This window comes from Gracilinanus agilis, chromosome 5 (assembly GCF_016433145.1).
Source record: "Gracilinanus agilis isolate LMUSP501 chromosome 5, AgileGrace, whole genome shotgun sequence".
Taxonomy (NCBI): Eukaryota; Metazoa; Chordata; class Mammalia; order Didelphimorphia; family Didelphidae; genus Gracilinanus; species Gracilinanus agilis.
In genome coordinates, this window is record NC_058134.1 from 202402057 (window position 1) to 202421722 (window position 19666).

Here is a 19666-nt window from a genome sequence, read left to right on the forward strand (position 1 = left end):
CTTTCTTTCTTTCTTTCTTTCTTTCTTTCTTTCTTTCTTTCTTTCTTTCTTTCTTTCTTTCTTTCTTTCTTTCTTTCTTTCTTTCTTTCTTTCTCCTTTACCTTTGGCTTAGAATTGATCCTAAGTACGTATAATACTAAGCTAGGAGGTGCTGAGATAAGATTTGAACCCAGGACCTCCTGTCTCTAGACTTGGCTTTCTAACCACTGAGCCCTCCAGCAACCCCCTTCAAATTCATTTTCATGCTAATGCAGGTAGGATATGAAAAATAGCTAACCCTAAGTAGTATGGTTGTCTGAAATAGAGGCCAGCAATCTCCCTGCAGATATAGGGATGAAAAAGACAATCAGTCATGGGGCACTCTGCTTTTTGCTAGTAGGCTATGGTGGCTGTGACTATGCCCTTAGTGGGGAGAGATTCAAGTCATTGTACCTTTATCAGTGAAAGCTGAGATGACTAGCAAAAGACTCCAAAGAGCTAAATCCCAGAAAATGGTAGCAGGAAGCAATGTCCTGTAGAGACAATTGTGTCCTGAAGTTCAACATTAAATCACTGGAAATCAGAAAAGCAGTGCCTGGATAACACTATATCCCTATCAGTTATTGCAGAAATATTAGGAACTAGCAGAGCAGTTAAGCCAGTAGAAATTCTACACCAATCAGGGAATATAATAAGACCAACGAGAACAACATAAAGATATCAGCAGAAGCCATTTGTGGTCCTGCTGCTTTGGAGGTGGTTTGCCCCTCCACGTGTGAGACTTGGAAACACATTCTCTATGTGTGTGCTCCTCTGGTGCTCATTTCTCACCTCTGATGGGATGTGTGTTTGTGGGAGAGTGTACTTCAGATCTATGGAAGGAATGTCCTATTTTGATTTTTATTACCACATTATTTCATTAATGCCTTTGTTGTGAACAAATTGTGACCTCTGGAAGACTAAGAGAAAAGCAATAAGCACATTAGGGGAGGCTCAAGAACTAGAGTTATCGACACACAGACTACTACCTTGACCCCAGGAGAGCTATGCTAGGACTCCGTGTGTGAGAGTGGGGTGCTCCAGGTGCTCCACCTGGTTCTCACACCCAGGAGACTGTCAAGTAGGAGCATCCCCTGCATGTTGTTGGGGAACGTCCTTCTCCCTATGGGGCAGTTGCCTCTCTTCAGGCACTGGAGCCAGATCAGGAGCTTTCTGTCCACACCTGGACACTGTGAATCGACTCATATGAAGAGCTTCTTCATAGCCTGGGGGCATCTCCAGGGTGGAAGACAAGGAAGGTATCTGTATGGGATTGTGAGAGTGAGCTACTGCCAAGATCCGACGGGCCGCTGGTCCAAAGACTGATTGAAGAGCTGTCAGGGAGGAAGAGAGAGGGAGCTAGAGCTTGAGAGCTATCCTTGAAGAGCGGACGCTAACTTCAGTGCATTGTTTTCTTCTTTTCTGCAAATATGCACAGTATGACCACCAACCCTCCAACACCATTATCCCTGTGCAAATCTGTGGATTCCTGAGCAAGAGACATCTTCCTTTCCTTGAAAAACCATCTGCTCCAGTGCTCTGGACTCATCTTACTCTGCTTTCCAGATTCTGGTCCCACTGTCCTTTGGTCAGCTAACTCCTTTTTCCTGCCATATTCAGAAAACTTTAGATGAATCCATCTACACAAACAGAGTTCTTTTCATTGTCCATCTTTGTCCTCCTGACATCTTTCTATACCTTCCAGGAAAGAGAAAGCATTCTGCCATAGACCAAAAACTTGGTTTCTCCAGCTTTTAATGTTCAAAACAGAATAAAAATTGGGAGCAAAAACTTGGAGTGAAAACCTTGGGGACAGGTAGGTGGCTCAGTGCATTGAGTGCCAGGCCTACACACAGGAGGTCTTTGTTTCAAATCTGGCCACAGACATTTCCTAGCTGTGTGAACCTGGGCAAGTCACTTACCTCCCATTGCCTAGCCCTTACCATGCTTGAAAACAATACAGAGTATTGATTCTAAGATGGAAGGTGAGGGTTTAAAAAACAACATTTTTTTCCTGGAATAAAATATCAATCTCAGTCCTGATCACTAAATTTTGGGAAAGCTAGTACTAGAAATAGAGGCATGAACAAATGAATGAATGAATGAGCTCCTATTAAGTGCTTTTTACCTGCAGAGCACTGTGATAAGCACTTGATCCACAAATAAATAAACAGGAATGGCTTCAGCTTTCAAGGAGCTCACATTCTACTGGAGCTGACAACATGTATAGAAGGTTTCAGCTGCAAGTGAGATGGAAAGCCTAGTGGTCCTTAGGATGCAGGAGCAAAGCAGATGATAGTGTATTTTCTTTCATGTTATTTCCATTGATAAAACCATATCTGTTTGTGTCATTGAACTGTTTAACAGTATCAAGAATTTTGGTGGTGAGAACTTTGACCAAGCAGAGTCTCTATAGTGACTGAAGGGGTTAAAAGGAGAATAGACTAAAAGATATAACTCTTCAGCCACGAGAAATAAATGTTTTAAACATCCATTGAAAGATTCATTATGTTTCTTACTTCACATGGGAACAAAATCCTCCCTTTTGCATGTCTGACACTTGCCTTTCCCTCGTCCTCTTTGGCACTTTCAGCAGAATAAAAATATTCCATCTTCTTAAAAAAGCAGATCTGCTGAGAACATCCCAAAGGTCTATAGTCTGGCTTACAATTCTTTTAAGGGTTGCCCTTCCTTATCTCCCCCCGTACAAGGATGTGGATGTACTCACAAGTGATGGTGCTCTGAAGGGTGCTGTCATGGTCAAAGGCAATGACTGTCACTTCATACGGCGGTGGACCCACCTCCTCTCCTGTCTGCTGTCGACTGAGGCAACAGCGGAGGCAGATTGAGGTCAAGCCACACAGAAGGAATAGGGCACCAATCACTACTAGCAGCCTAGAAGGGGCCAGAGTACAAGAGAAAGCTGTGTGAGTGGCCATGTTTCTAAATCCAGCAGGAATTTATATATCAATGTGTGTACATTTGCTTCTTGTTTCTGTGTTTCCCAGAAAGACCTACAGAGTATACTCCCCAGAATTGTATTGATTTCTGCTTTCTAAGACAGAGTACAAAATCAAATCACATTTTGATGATATCAAGGTTAGATTAATCTAGAGTGGTTTGTAGGGGACTACATTTGTTGTTGTTCAATTGAGTCCAATTCTTCATGACCCTAATTGGGGTTTTGTTGGCAGAGATATTGGAGTGGTTTGTCATTTCCTTCTCTAACTCATTTTACCTGTGAAGAAACTGAGGCAAACAGGGTTAAGTGACAAGCCCAGGGTCATACAGTTAGTGAGTGTGTGAGGCCAGATTTTGAATTTAGGAAGATGTAATTCTATACATTTTGCTACCTAGCAGCCCCAGGACTACTTTATACCACATTGAAACTAAACTCTTTCCCTTTCTGGAAATGGATTATCTAGGCACCTCTTTCCAAGTAGAATAGTAGCACTTTATGCCAATAGAAGTCTCTCCAAAAAACTGTTCCCCAGACAGAAACTTATCTGAAGTAGGAAGGATTTATGGCTTGCTCTTTTGTTATTAAATGAGAACTGATCAATTATGGATCCAATTCCAATAACTTGTGATCAGATGACTACAGATTTGATTGGCAATCTCTTAGGAGCTAGGGTAAAATTCCGCTTCCACAGTAATTCCTGTGTGCAGAAAAGAACAGCACTTAGGAAAAAGACCATTAAGGTTCCAATATATCGAGCATGAAATTTGTGGTAGCAGGACACAGGAAACAAATCCTTTGCCTGGGGAAAACAGGAAACAAGAGACAATGATGGGTTTGTATTTGGCTTTTAAAAAAGAATATGAGAATAGCTAAACAAATTATGGCATATGAATGTAGTGGAATATTATTGAAGGTGTAAAAAATGATAAAAGAGAGACAATTGCAAAGAATCTTGGGAAGCAGGAACTGATGTAGAGGAAAGGGAACACAAACCAGAACAGTTTATATAATGAGAACAATGTTGTAAACAACTTTGAAAGAACTTAAGAACTCTAATCAAAGCAATGACCAATTATATCTCCATCTATGATGGGACATGCTACCACCTCTCTTTCAGAGAGATGATGGACTCAGGATGCAGGACATTGCCTCTGTGGGGGATGGTTTTGCTTCATTTTTCTTTGTCACAGGATTGCCTTTTTTTCTCTCCATTTTTAATTGGAAGGAAAGAATAGTGATGTCATTGAAAGAGGGTCCATAAACATTTTTAGAAGGCTCTGAAGAGAACAGTTTCAGAATGAAGCAAGGAAAGCAGGATGGGTTTGAAAGTAATAAATGGGAGGCAGCTTGGTAACTCAGTGGATTGAGAACCAAGCCTAAAGACAGGAGGTCCTAGGTTCAAATGTGGCCTCAGACACTTTCTAGTTGTGTGACCCTGGGCAAGTCACTTAATCCCCACTGCATAGCCCTTACTGCTATTCTGCCTTGGAACCAATGCACAGTATTAATTCTAAGATGGAAGGTAATGTTATGGGTAATTTATAGGGTCAGGCAGACAACCTTGGCTGAAGGCTAGAGAAGGCTGAGATATTGGGATTCTCACAGCTGGTCCAGGCTGATCCTTTGATGACTTCAGGGTACAGGAACCAAATCCTTGCTCAGCCAGTAAATCCAGTGAACACTGGGGGGAGAGGGGGTAGGCTGCAAGCTGTCCACCAAATGCAGACTTGAAACTCTTCTCTCTACCTAGGTTTGCCTTGATAGATGGTATCTCCAAACTTCTCCAAAATCCCAAAGATCCACAGCTTGTAGAGTCACAGCTGGCTGGATAATAGCTCCTTACCTCCCTCTTCCAGCTCAGCCTAGTTCACTCTTTCAAACCTCTCCCTGCATTCCATATTGGAATGCCCATGGTCCAGCCAAATGATTTGCTTTAGACTGCTTGTTTCCTATCTTAACTTTCTATCCCACCCTATAAATTACTCATAACAGTTAGGAGGACAATTCTGAGGGACTTATGAGAAAGAACTCTGGGAGTAAGAACAACTGCTTGACCACATGGTTTGATGGGGATATGATTAGGGATGTAGCCTCTAAATGATCACCCTAATGCAGATATCAATAATATGGAACTAAGTCTTGATCAATGACACATGTAAAACCCAGTGGAATTGCTCATTGGCTACAGGAAAGAGTTGGGAGGAGGGGAGGGAAAGAACGTGAATCATGTAACCATGGAAAAATATTCTAAATTATTTAAGTAACATTAAAAAAAAAAGATGGAAGGTAAGGTTTTTTTTTTAAAAAAGTGATCTTTTTGACCCAGCTTAGGATAACTGAGATGTCATAGCTAGCCATGAACTAAATAAACCTAATATTACATAAGAATTGTGTTAAGAGTGATCCCACTCCCCCCAGAGAGGTAGGAAATTGAGGTAGGAAGATATGTAGAAAGATAAGGTATTGGATCAAAATGAGCTTTTGTTATTATTATATTTTCAAAGTAAATATACGTTTTCTGATTCCAAGTCCAGCACTCTATTGAAACTGTGCTATCAGCTTTTCTTATAGCATAACGGATGTTGGGAAAAGCAGATAGTAGGGGAGCATTTCCCAAACTGGGACCATTTGAGAAAATATTGATGTTCGTGAAATCTTTTCTTTCTAAAATATTAAATGTGAAAATGTGTCTATGTCATAATATTTATTTTAAATGTAGTGAGGGTTCATTTGCTATAGGAGCTATTTCATGGAGTATCATCACAGTTAACTTTCTTGGTTCTGATTGACCTTGTGGGAGCTTTGGTATCTGCTACAATTTCAACTCTATACCATTGGCTCCTTGAATGCCTTGCCTCCTTGTTATACTGCTGATTTTTCTGTGCAAAGCCTCAGCCTTGGATCCCTCTCACCGTTCACTGCCTTTCCTCCTACCTATGTGCAGTTCTAAGGTGAAGATTAGAAAGATGGTGGTACCATCACCATATATAGGAAAATTTGGAAGCAGAACAGATTTGAGGGAAGGATAAAGATTACTATCTTAGAAATGGCTGGAGAAGCTGGCACAACATCTAGGTCCAGATGTCCTCCAGGTAGTTAGAGATGCAGGGCTGGGATTCAAAAGAGAGATTAGGGTTGAATATATAGATTTGGGAGTCATCTACATAGAGAAAATAACTGAGTGGAAGGAAAGAAAGGAGCTGTCCAAGAACATGTATATATAGAAAAAGAATATAAGAGGACTGAGCCATCCATTTGTATGGGACAGGATGGAGGGATGATGTTTCAGCAAAGGAGAATGAGAGTCAGAGAGATAGAAAGAGAGCCAGGGAAGAGTAATTTTATGGAAACCAAGAGAGGAGAGAGTATCAAGACAAGGTGAAAGACTGGTTTTAGCATTCAAAAGTTGTAAAGAGTTCAAGAAGGATTAGAACTGACAAAAGGCCACAAACACTAGCAATTAATACATCATAGGTAACATTTGAAAGGTTGGTGGTTAAGTCTCTATTAATCATAGAAATAGTTAACAAAGTTAAAAGTGGAGATACCTGTAAGTGAAGAGATTATAAGAGAGTACTTACCTGGCCTCAATAAATCCAAATCACTAGGCCAGATGAACTACATCCAGAATACTGAAAAAACTGTCACATGTGATTTTTGAATTGCTAACAGTAATGTTCTTTAAACTGAGCAGAACAGGACCAGAGCCAGGCAAAATTCCTGATTTTCCTAAAAGAGTAGGTAATGACTATAAATTATTTAAGCCTCTTGGAAGTCAGGAATACTGTTTGCTTTTTCCCCCCAAGTCTCCAGTTCTTGGCACATAGTAAATGATTAACAAATGCTTTCTTGTTTGATTTGTTGTGAATTTTTATTGGTTGTTTAATGGTGGCTCCTGGGAAAATTCTTGACTGTTTTATATCTAGTTTATGAGCATTTTGAATAGGTGGTGGTGATCACTAAGAATCAACATAGCTTCATCCAGAACAAATCATGCCTAACTAGTATTATTTCCAATTTTGTCAAGGTTCCTTGAAGCGGTGTTGCATGGAGAATAGAGAATAGAATTTGGTGCCAGAAAGATGTGTTCAAGATCAACCTCTTACCCATATTAGCAAGTTGTTTAACTTCTTATTATGCTAGGCATCTTGAATACTATAAATTGCAGAGATAGTGCCCCCTTGCTTTGGTTCCCTCACCAGGAACTCCTTAGATCAGTGAAATCACAGGCCAATTCTTCTCAGCAATAAACTAGCAGTTGGGAGGAATGCTCTGGATTCAGGACCCTGATTTCTGGCCTTTTCTCTCCAGAGATTCTCCAGGGACTCCTGCTTCTGGCTGCCTCCGAGCTATTCTTATACTAGAACTACCTCAAACCAAACTGTCAGCTCATGTCTCCTGTGTGGATTCCTCTACCTTCATCTGCTCCTGCTTCTTATAAGGTAGGCCTCCTGAGATTCAGAGGATGCATCAGCCTCTGTTACAAAGCTGGTGACAGATTTTTCTCCAGTCATTGACATTCTGCCTTTATTCATTCCTCAATACATCTTCCTACTAGTCCTGCATACTCTTCCCCATCCCACTGATTTGGAATCTTCAACTTTTTCTAAAAATCCCATTTCCCTTCCCCTACTACTTGTTCCCCAAATCCCACTCGCCTCAACCTGAATATCCCACTCCAGATCTAGTCATTATTTCTGGAATGCCTACTCCATACTTAACACATTTGCTTTCATCTTAAGTCTTTTCTTCACTCTCCTTCCATCTTCCAGCATTTACTGAGACCTGCCTCCCTCCCAATGGCACTATATACTTGCCCAACCTTGCCAGTACTGATTGCACTTACATTCATATAATCCCAAACTCCTGGGTCAGAGTAAGGGAGTCAGAACATTCCTTGCTTCTCATTGCCATTTCTTTTTTTTAATTTAATTTTTATTTTTTAAGAAAATTTTTCCATGGTTACATGATTCATGTTCTTTCCCTCCCCTCCTCCCAACTCTTTCCTGTAGCCAATGAGCAATTCCACTGGGTTTTACATGTGTCATTGATCAATGTATGTTATTATTATTTCTATATTATTATTATTTGCACTAGGGTGATCATTTAGTGTCTATATGCCCAATCATATCCCCATCGAACCATGTGATCAATCAGTTGTTTTCCTTCTGTGTTTCTGCTCCCACAGTTCTTCCTCTGAATGTAGATAGTGTTCTTTCTCATAAGTCCCTCAGCATTGTCCTGGATCATTGCATCTCATTGCCATTTCTAATCTCTATCATATCACTAAGTAATCTCTACTTCTTTGAGGTTCACCAAATACAAATTTATCATCCAATCAAGAGTCAAATGAAATTATCTGATGAATCCTGGACATTTTCCTTCCTTCCTCAATGAGTTTATTGCCCTGCTCACAGTGTCTCTCTATTCTAATTCCTGCCCTCATCCTAGAGGATTTCAAAATACATAGATACATAGATGGATGGATGGATGGTTGGATAGATAGATAGATACATGGATGGATAGATGGATACATAGGTACATACATAGATAGACACATACCCATATATACATTCATATGTAGATACATAGATACATAGATGCACAGATGTATGTGTGTATGGATAGATTGATACAGAGATACATACACAGAGATAGATACATAGATAAATACATAGATACATAGATAGAGATAGAGATAATGATATTGATATTACCTCAAATTCCCTAACTTCTTATTTCCTCAATCTATTCAGCTGTTATGACCTTCTCTTATATTCTCATAATTGTGTCTTTTTTCTTTCTTTGTTCCTGTTTCTCTCTTTCTCTCTCTCCCCTCCCTTTCTTTTTTAAAATTGGTACTAAGACAGAAGGCAGGGGCTTATTCATTCATTCATTCATTTATTTATATATCTGGTCAGGATAAAACATTGGGCCAAATCCAATCAAATTTAATTTAATTTAATAAGTAGAAATATAAAGTTTTAAAATAGAATTCAGAAAATTAATTTTACCTGCACAAACTGAGGAAGGTAGATTAACTTTTCCTCCCAACTTTGTGCTCATCTATGAATTTGATAAGCATGTTCTACATACTTTTATCCAGGTCACTAATTAAAAACTTTAAATAGTATAAGATCTATAACAGATCCCTGTCACCTGCACCTAACAAATCTTTCCAAAGTTATATCAAATCATTAATGAATACTTTTTGGGTCAGATCTTTCTACTAATTCCTAATCTACTAAATGTACTGTCAGCTATTTCCTGTCTGTTTTGCTAAGGTATGCTAAGGTATGCTAAGAATAGTTTTTACATTTTAGAATAGTTTTATTGTGTTCAAAAATATAAAATCCATTCTTAGTTCACAGGCTTTATAAAAACAGGTGGCAGTTTGGATTTGGTCCCCAGAACATAGTTTGCTAACCTGACACCATTCTTTTTCTATCAAAGGTGTTACTATTTATAGCCACATAGATTATTTTCAGGAAAGAAAATTTAGTTTAATGAGGTGCTATGATGGTAGCCAAATGAATCTGTTAGCCTGTTGGTTCCTCTGCATGTGTGCTACATGGCATAATAGAATTAACATTTCAAATATTATTAACATACTATTTGTAGTTAGGAGACCTATTTTTGAGTCCTAGCACTAGCTTTACTATCTGTGTGGCTCTGAGAATATTACATACCCTCTCTGAATTTCACTTTCCTCACCTATAAAATGAAGATTTTAATTAATCTATACCAGAATAGTATGAGAAAAGTGCTTTATAATGTGCTCAGTTGCTATAAAAGTGCATTATTTCCCATGACATGACATTGGAAACTTATAATAAAATACCCCTGAGATTAATAAATGTATATAATGAATAACTTGCTGAAGAATTCTCTTTTGAAACTTACCAGATATACCAGAGATGGACCCAGTCAGTGGTCAGACAGCTGGGGACAAAGCAGAAAGGTCAGATAATGTAGTGAAAGCTTATTATAATGTCGATGTCAGAGAAAATGATATAATCAATATAATTAATATTTTCTATGAATGACACCTTAGAATTCAATTTATTTTGCAGTAGAACAGATTTATAGAAGATACTTTATGATGTTGTTTCACTTACTATATACCTGAAGATGGAAAAATGTTCCTTCTGGCTTCTACCACCAATTTCCTCCTTCATTTGACTCATACGAACAATCTCTTTGCCTAGACTAACTCTTCCAAATGCACTCTTTATTTCATTGCCTCCAATTATTCCCCAGAAAACTTTCCCCTCTATTATTCCCAGGTCATTATTCTTATATCTACTGCCTACATCTTTCTTCTATCCTTCAAAAAACCTTCACTAGATCAAACCATCCCCTCTAACTATCCTTTTATATCTTCCCTCTATTTTGTGGCTAAACTTGATAAGTATTTCTTTTATACTGTACTGTAAGAGTCTCTACTTCCTTCTAACTTCTTTAACTCTGCAGTCTGTTTTCTGACCTCTTTCAATCAAAACTGCTCTCTTCAAAGTTACTATGATCTTGAAATTTCCAAATCTAATTTTTCTCGTTCTTTATACTTCTTGGCTTCTCTGCAGTCTTTTAAACTCTCAATTATTCTCTTCTCTCTCTTTCTTCTTTTTATTTTTTCTTGACTCTGCTCTCTCCAAGTTCTCCTCTCAGAGAGGTTCGGCCTCTCTTTCTTGATCTTCTTTGCTAGATCTTTAACCAGATCATGCCAGTTAGCCATTGTGTTTCAAGGTTCTATCTGGTCTTCTCCCTCTATATTCTTTCACTTGGTAATTTCATCAGCACCCATAGATTCAATTATCATCTCTGTGCAGGTAATTCTCAGATGTATTTATCTCAGTCTTAATCTCCATTCTAACCTCCAGTTTTACATTTTTAATTGGATATCCCATAGTTACCTTAAACTCAACTTGTACAAAATTAAACTTATTATCTTCCCCAGCTTCTCACCAAAGCTTCCTGTCTTCCTAATTTTCCTAATTCTGTTGGGGACACTATCATTCTCCCAGTCTTCCAGGTTTCCAACATAGGTGTCATCCTTAATTCCCCCCTTTCTCTCACCATCATATTTACTCTGTTGCCAATGCCTGTTGAGGCTACCTTTGTGATGTGTATTACTTTACTCTTGTATGTGCCCCACCTTCTATCCTCTGACACTGCCCTGGTGAAGGCTTTGATCACCTCATGGCTAGACTATTATAATAGCCTGCCGGTTGGTTGTTCTCCCTGCATCAAGCCTCTCACCATTCCAGTCCACCCTCCATTCAAATATTAAAGTGATCTCCTTGAAGTCCAGGCAGACCTGACTACATCAATCTTCCTCCCACCTCCATTCAGTAAACTAATTGATTTATGTTGAGTTTGCTGTCCATAAAGCACCCAGATCTCTTTGAATATGACCACTAATATATGTAGCAGCATGTTAAGATTTGCAAAGCACTTTTGGTTATCTCATTTGATCCTTATAACAACCCCAGGAGGATGGTTTTATTAGTATCCCTTTACAGATGAGGAAACTGAGGCAGATAGCAATTAAATGACTTGTTAAGAGTTGCACAGCTGCTATGTATCTGAGGCAGTATTCTATCTCAGGTCTTCAGGGCTGCTTACTATATTTATGGTTAACAAGCAGCAGTGGTTATGATGACACAACTCCCACTATGTGCTGCTTTAGCTAAGCAGGACAATGGGATCAATCAACTGTTCATTCAACAAGTCCTATTGAGCCTATGTCCCAGGGACTAGATTGTTCTGAGAGCATAATAATAGAGAACATTTATTTTAGAAATAAAGACTTGGATTAAGATCCCAACTCTGAATATTTTATTAACTTGGGTCAGTAAACTCTTAGATGTGGAGATGGAAGGGACCTTAGAGATCATCTAGTTCAAATCCATCATTTTACAGAAGTTGAGATGCAAAGTGGTTCAGTGGTTTTCTCAAGGTCACCTAGGGAATGAGTGGCAGAGCCAGAAACTAAACTCAGCTACCATCATTCTTGGGACAGCACTTTTTTGGCTATACCACTCTGACTTCCTTTACTTAATCTCACTATATCTTGGTTACTTCATCTGTAAAGTGGGAACAACTCACAAAGTTGTGTGGCTCAAAAATCTTCTTTTATTATATGAGAGAAAATAAGTGTCAAAGAGGATGCAATTCTTATATTTTAAGAGTTTGCAATATCTGGGAAAACAGAACAACATGGTTATTTAGAAAAATGATTAAATGCTAAATTGTTTAGCATTAACTAAAAATATAAAAGGAAATCAAAGATGGAAGAGATCGATGTGGGCTGGAGAAGTCAGGGAAAACTTACGGGGTTCCTACATCAAGTAAGATGAGAGACTATTTCCCATGAGCTCATTCATCTTTCCTTTTCCATTCTTTTAAATTTCTCCACCTCATAACCCATTTTTTCTTTCATATCATGACTTTCCCCATTGTGCCTTTGATGCCGTGGGCAGGCATAAGAAATTAAATGGGAATTTGGGGGAGTTTTGCAGAAGCTGGAGATGACACATGAAGGCCAGCAGATGACACAGAAAAAGTGCAGAAATTATATAGTCTATGACCAAATACTTCCCCTAATTTTTGCTATAAGGTACTATAAACACCCCATAAAAGAAAAAGAAAAAATTCTGACTTCTTTGGCATGAAAGGAGGGTCAAATTTTTTTATGTGGATTTTCTAGATCGTGATGCATCCCTAACCCCTGCAATATTAATGTCATATTAAATATATGTTAAATGGATCACATATGTGAATGTTTAAGGCCTATGAGGGCAAGGACCCAGCGGTTTATTTCTACGCCTTCTCACATATCTAGCATGCTACTTTATATGTCCACAGGTCTTAGGAAACTGCCTGAAGTCCGTAGAGGTTAAATAACCCATCCAGCATCCTACAGTGTCAGAGGCAGGATTTGAAGTCAGGTCTTCCTGATGCCAAGTCTAACGCCATTGATTACACTATGTTGCCTTTACACTAAGCATTTACTAAATGAGGAAACGAATAACTACATTGGCAATTATTAAGTGAGAGTCCAATATGAGGTGGCAGTGCTTAGGAAATCCTGTCTGTAGCCGGGATCTATACCTAAAGCCCAGCACGGATGATGAATGACTCATAAAAGCATTTATATACTGCGATTACTTTCTATATGAGTTGAAATTAATTCTATTTTTATGGATGGGGAGTCTGGTTTTGAAAATAACATTATAAGCAATGCTGGTTTGGAATCATTAGGATAACAGCAATGTACATCTTTGCTTCTGTACAGTTTATCTCTGACTGTTAATGCTTGTCTCACTGATCACCCATGTCTACCAACGTCTTGTCTTCTGCTCCTCATTCAGCATCCCTCACTCCCTGGGAAATGGATTTGGGGGTTCAGATACTCACTGCTCAGGAGCCACACAGTTCTCTTCACAAGTCACCCAAGGAAGCTACAAAATGCAAAAGTAACAGGTGATTGCAGCCTGCTCTACCACATAATATGTCTGCTTCTATCTAGCATTTCCTCCTCCTTTTGCTGGGACCAGTTTCCTCCACTGAGAAGAGAACAAACCCAAATTCAATCCATATATGGCCCAATCAGGAGTCCCTGGGTTCAAATCTAGGCTAGATACTTCCTAGCTGTATGACCCTGGGCGATTCATTTAACTTCAGTTGTCTAGCCCTTAACCATTCTTCTGCCTTGGAACTGACACTTAGTATTGATTCTAAGGCAGAAGGCAAGGATTTTAAAAAAAGAAACAAAGAGAAAAAAAAAAAAACCTCTTGTCTTCTGTCTTAGAATGTATTAGTTCCAAGGCAGAAGAATGGTGAAGACAAGGCAATGGGGGTTAAGTGACTTGCCCAGGGTCACACAGCTAGGAAGTGTCAGAGGCCAGATTTGAATCCAGGACCTCTCATCTCTGGGCCTGGCTCTCAATCCACTGAGCTACCTAGCTGCCCCAAGGTGAGGGTTTAAAAAAAAAAAATGAAGATCAGGCAAAGGAGTGTAAATGAATTGATGCAAACTTCTCCCACTATTGGCCATAATGATGGATAAGAATAGGTGAATAAGCAGCATTCTTTTTGTAGATTGTATGCACTTATATCTGAGTGTTTGAAATGAGGACTCAGGTATGTTTTAGCAGGCCTTAAAAAAATCTCTCTGGCTGAATAGTACTACCACCTTAAGGGAATCCCTAGGAAATTTCAGTTTCTTCCCTTTCCTCCTTCATCCTGCCCTGCAAAGTACTTTTTGCTCACCTAAAAGCACATAGGATAACAAGGGCATAAATGATACAAGGCAATAGAAAATCCTGAGAGCCCCTTTCGGCAAGCTCCCTTCCCTCTTTCAAGGTCCTGACTCACAATATTGTCCAGAGTAATAATCCAACCAAAGGCAAATGTGGACTTGCTTCTCCACTAGTCAGCTTCTCCTGCAAAGACATTCCCTCACTCCATTCACCACTGGGGCTACCATTTCTGCCATGACTCAGTTACTTTCTGCCTATGACTGCAAGTTACTCTTGAATACTCTTCTTTTTATCTGCCTCTTTAGCTTCTGCTGTCTCTCTAGGACTCCATCCCTCAATTCCCTGCCTCCAATAAAAAGTTTTTAACTTATCTTGCCCCACCACTTCTTTTCCTTCCTTCCTTCCTTCCTTCCTTCCTTCCTTCCTTCCTTCCTTCCTTCCTTCCTTTCAACTTCTTAACTTCTGTCTTAGAATCAATACCAGGTATTAGTTCCAAGGCAGAAGAGTAGGAAGGGCTAGGCATTTGGGATTAAGTGACTTTCCCAAGATCACATAGCTAGGAAATGTCTGCGGCCAGATTGAAATCCACAACCTCTCTATCTATTGATCCACCTAAGTGCCTTGCCCCACCACTTCCTGATCAGCTCTTTTTCAATCTCTCCCCCTTTTCCAAAGCCTCTTTTATGGGTTGTCTTTCCCCCATCAGAATGCCAGATGCTCGAGGGAAGGAACTGTTGTACTTTTGTAAATATGTGTCCTTGGTCATTAGTACAATGTATGATATCAAGGGAACACTTATTAAAAGCTTGTTCTCTGCTTTCCCCCACCCCCCATCACATGACTCCACTGGTACCAAACAATTCTTCCTAAGTCATGCTTTTTTTTTTTTAACTCTTTCTTTCTGTCTTAGAATCACTACTGTGTATTGGTTCCAAGGCAGAAGAGCATTAAGGGCTAGGCAATGGGGGTCAAGTGACTTGCCCAGGGTCACACAGCTTGGAAGTGTCAGAGGCCAGATCTGAACCTAGGAGTTCCCATCTCTAAGCCTGGCTCTCAATTCATTGAGCTACCCAGCTGCCCCCCTAAGCCATGCTTTCTATCTTCAAATCTATATCCCTTCACCTTCAAACGGCTTGCTCTACCCAGCTGTCACATCACCTTGTGTATGTACCCGCCAGCCAAGAGTACCTGTTCACAGCTCTAATGACCAATATTTCCCAGTGTACATTGAATTTAATAGAACTGAATTCTCAGGTAGGAGAATACAAATTGAATGTGCTTAATAGCCATAAATGTACCCAAGTGAAAAATAAAAGATAAGTAGAACACCATCTCCATTTCATAAATAGCAAACCAAAAGAATAGCACCTTTCCCCCCAAGAATTCTGGTATGAACTATTACTCTTAAGGCTTATTTCCTATCTTCCTCTCAGCAAATCTTGTTTAATTCAAACTTCCCAGTATAAATTGGTCTGAATCCTTGGGGGAAAATGATCCAGTGAACTTTTTTCTTCTCACATCTAATAAGCAAGTCCAGTTCTAGGCTAGCCTGTGATACATAATAAGATGGAAGACCTCCTGAAGCATCCCTAAGGGATCCAATTCATTCTTCAGTTTTCCCTGCTCTTGTGGACCCTGATTTGTCTCCTTAATAAGGGGATGATGGCCACACTAGGGGTGTAAGAGAAGGACAATTTCCTCGTAAACCTGATCTTGATATATCACAGAGTAGTCTGTGTGGAAGGAAAAGATTGACAAATATAGGCTTTATGTATCTCAGGGAAAAGAGAAGTTTTGACCTTCATGTGGTCTTTCTAATGATCTCCTGTCATTCCACCTGAACCCAAGATGACTCTAACTTCCCTTCCTTGCTCCATTTCTCAGTATGTCCAGATCTGCATATGTGCTATATATTCCTTTACAAAATCTTGTAATAAAATCACCCATGGCCAAACTGACTTCTTCTAAACAAGACCCGTCTCCATATTGCCTTCTTTACCCCATTTAGCATCTTCCTTCTCCCACACCGGCTTACCTGGGAAAGACACGTCAGAGTAGAGAAACCCACAAACAAAAGATGGTTGCCCATGGTGTTGAGTTGCTATGTCTTCTGAATCATGTAGTGTCTACTCGCTGTCTTCTTTCAAAATCCTGGGCCATCTCAGGCTCCTGGACCTAAGGTCTATGAAGAAGAGAGACTCTCCACTTAAATGAACCGCAACTTGCCTCTTTCAAATCTTATTTTTTACAACCTTTTTACTTTCGTGTCTTCTCCTTCCTTTCTTTGATCAGAGTTTGCTCCTCCTTTTATTGCCTCCTTTTACTTCCTCTTTCCTTTCTGTCTAGTCCTGTTTTCTTCTCTCCTTTTTTCTGCAAAAGAAGTCAGACCCATCTGCTCTCCATGCCAGTTATCTTTCCTATGTATTACTGGTTTTCTTGACTGGGGAGGGAAGGGAAAGCAAAAGGTAAGTTTGCTCACAAGCCATACAATTCCAATACTAATCTTCCTTTTGCCAAGAAAACAATAATATTCCTTCTCTTTTCTCGCAATCCTCCAGAGAGACTGCTGGGTATTAAAGTGACAGGGCTGACCTCTACCTTACTCCCCCATGTGACCACTCTCCCTCCTCCCCCTCTCTAATGGCATTACCTTCCCCTTGCTGCAGCTGAAGTCAGAAACTTGTTTGGTTATGGACCATTTACCCTCAATCTCCAGAATATCTGAGGAGATTGTCAAATGGCCTGGAAAGCCATCTCAAGCTCTGGCAGGGCCAGGGTGAAGATTAAGATCAGGAAACCCTGCAGTAGCTGCTCTGTTGGCACATACCTTCACTGGGAACCTCCAGCTCCCCTTGGAACAGATCAGTTAATCACTTGGTCTGTGAATGACAGTGTTTGAGCCCAGTATTAGATTCTATAAGACAGATCTCCTCATTCACTCAACAAACATTTATCCAACATTTATTTCTATGAAGCTTTTATCAAATGACTCCATGAAGACTCCACTGTCCATGCCTTTGACTTTCCAAACATTCTTTTCTGGCCACCACTTCCTTAGCTCCTTGTACAACAAACTGGATGCCATGCTTTTTACATATGGATCCCTAGGACTGAGGTTCAGCAATTGCCATAAAAGAGATAATAATTTTTACTCACTATTTCATACTTATTATACTTATTTTATACTTCAAGGTCATATACTTGGTGTCAGGGAATAGAAAAATAAAGTAAGCAAGGTACTTGCCCAAAGAGATCTTCTAGCTTAGTTAACAACTAAAGCTTTTAAAACTTAGTTTTAAAACTTGGTTTTCCTTCATTTTCAAAGAGGACCTGTGATATCACAGGGTGATGTCTTGATTTGCTTGGGAATTGGATTTAATTGAGATGGTCATCACCCTCACTCTTTTTTTCAGTCATTAAAGGCCGTTGGCGACCCAAAAGTCAGGATGACTGGCAATGACCAAGGATGTAGTGGATGACCTTGGAATCTTTGATGTCAGACCAAGCTCTAAGCACTCTTGCTTTAGCTGCCTTCATGGCCCTTGGAACAAATTATTCTCATCTGTTCATTCTCCCAGAAGAAGTCTTCACACGCTGGGAGTAGATATTCCCCTAACTTACTAATGCGGTTGAAGCCTATTGATTACCCTCAATCTGGTTTATCCCATCTGCTGAGTTGATTTTACTGGGATATCACCACTGTGCATGCTATGGATTCTTGGAACCACAGGAAAGAGTTATGTGACAGGTAGGTAGCAGAAGTAGATGGATGGTCTTGAGAAAGGCTCAGCAAAACCCTCCTATGCTAAATTCTCTGAACATTCGATATACTTCCTAGCCTAGAAGATACAAAATAAATGGATATATGGTTCTGGCCCTCCAAGAAAATATAATCAAATGAGAGAAGATACATGGGAAGGAAATAAAACACGTAAACATGAATGATAAGGTAATAATTAAATGCAATTTCTTTTTAGACTTTTTATACATGTTTTGTTGATGTTCAGTCATTTTCAGTTGTGTTTGACTCTCTGTGACCCCTGTTCAGGGTTTTCTTGGCAAATATACTCAAATGGTTTGCTATTTCCTTCTCCAGCTCATTTTATAATTGAGGAAATTGAGGCAAATGGGCTTACATGTCTTGCCCAGGGTCACACAGCTAATAAGTGTCTGAGGCCAGATTTGAACTGAGGAAGATGAGTCTGCCTGATACCAGAATGGGCATTCTTTTTTTTTAACTTTTTTTATTAGACATTTATTAATATTCATTTTTAATCTGTTTACATACTTTATGCCCCTACTTTCCCCTTCACCCCCCCGCTCTCCCCCCACCCATGGCCAACGCACATTTCCACTGGTTGTAGCATATGTCCTTGTTCAGGGTCTCTTTCCCATTCATGCCCGCCTCAGTCCATGCATTCAAGCAATTGTTTATCTTATATGTTTCCTCTCCTGCAGTCCTTCCTCTGAATGTGGGTAGCATCTTTACCATAAATCCCAGAATGGGCATTCTTTACACTATGTCAACAAGCTACATATATACATATACACACGTGTATATTATAAGTGTAAACTATATAAATCTGTATATAAATATGTGTATGTGAATATATATATATCATGGAGAGAGAAAGGAGGAGGAGAAAGAGAGGGAGAGGAGAGAAAGAAGGAAAGGATGGAGAAAGGGGAAGAGAAGGAGCAGGAAAGAGAATAAATACATTATCTATCTATCTATCTATCTATCTATCTATCTATCTATCTATCTATGGATTGTCTAAAATAAAATATGCAGCTCATAGAAGGAAATGGATAGATATGATCTGAAGTCTGGCTCACTTATGGGGAAAGCAGGTGAACTATGCCAGTACCACAATTAGATGGCAGAAGAGAAGGATCAAGCAAGGTCTGGGACCACTGAGACTGGCTGTTTAATTGCTCTTTCAGTGTCAAAGAAAGGCATGAAGCTAGAATTATATCTAGTTTTCAAATATCTCTGGTTTAACACTCTGATAGATCCAGAACAAAAGTTACTTCTCTGATCATTCTTAAAGGAGAGGGCATCCCTGAGCTTACACTTTCTAGTTAATCCTATCATTACCAAATGTTAGCGACACAAAAGAACATCACCAATTGCTTATCTGAACAAATGAGCAAACAGAAGTTGAAAAAATTACACAGATCACAATATACCAAAGAGTACACAAGAATGAATGAGCTTTTCTGCTGGGAGTGAAATAAGATCTAAGTTCAAATCAGGAGAGAGAGATTGATCTCAACCAGGGGAGATCCTCTTTTAGCAGACTCTAGGTCAAAGAACATGATAGCTCCCATATGTGTCTGTGGCTCAGAAAGTTCCAATTTGCCATTTGTTCTCTCTTTTCTGCTCCTTCTGCCTCTCTCCCTCCTCCCTCTCTTCCCCTTT

The 19666-nt window shown here is 39.5% G+C and overlaps 1 protein-coding gene across 1 annotated transcript; it reads right to left on the reverse strand.

The window, feature by feature from the left end:
• Positions 1 to 55: 55 nt before the first annotated feature.
• TMEM52B (transmembrane protein 52B) lies at positions 56 to 16850 on the reverse strand. The gene is made up of 5 exons (XM_044677722.1): positions 16280 to 16850; positions 13400 to 13443; positions 9884 to 9922; positions 2747 to 2913; positions 56 to 1352 (listed from the first exon to the last, which is right to left on the reverse strand). The coding sequence occupies exons 1-5, from the start codon at positions 16331 to 16333 to the stop codon at positions 1096 to 1098; spliced, it is 561 nt and encodes a 186-aa protein (XP_044533657.1). The 5' UTR covers positions 16334 to 16850; the 3' UTR covers positions 56 to 1095.
• Between the last annotated feature and the right edge of the window lie 2816 nt (positions 16851 to 19666).

Coding starts and splice junctions, on each gene's coding strand:
- TMEM52B (XM_044677722.1), bottom strand. CDS start 16,333: ATGGGCAACCATCTTTTGTTTGTGGGTTTCTCTACTCTGACGTGTCTT. Junction 13,444..16,279: donor CTCTGACGTGTCTTTCCCAG/GTAAGCCGGTGT, acceptor TGCATTTTGTAG/CTTCCTTGGGTGACTTGTGA. Junction 9,923..13,399: donor AACTGTGTGGCTCCTGAGCA/GTGAGTATCTGA, acceptor CTTTGTCCCCAG/CTGTCTGACCACTGACTGGG.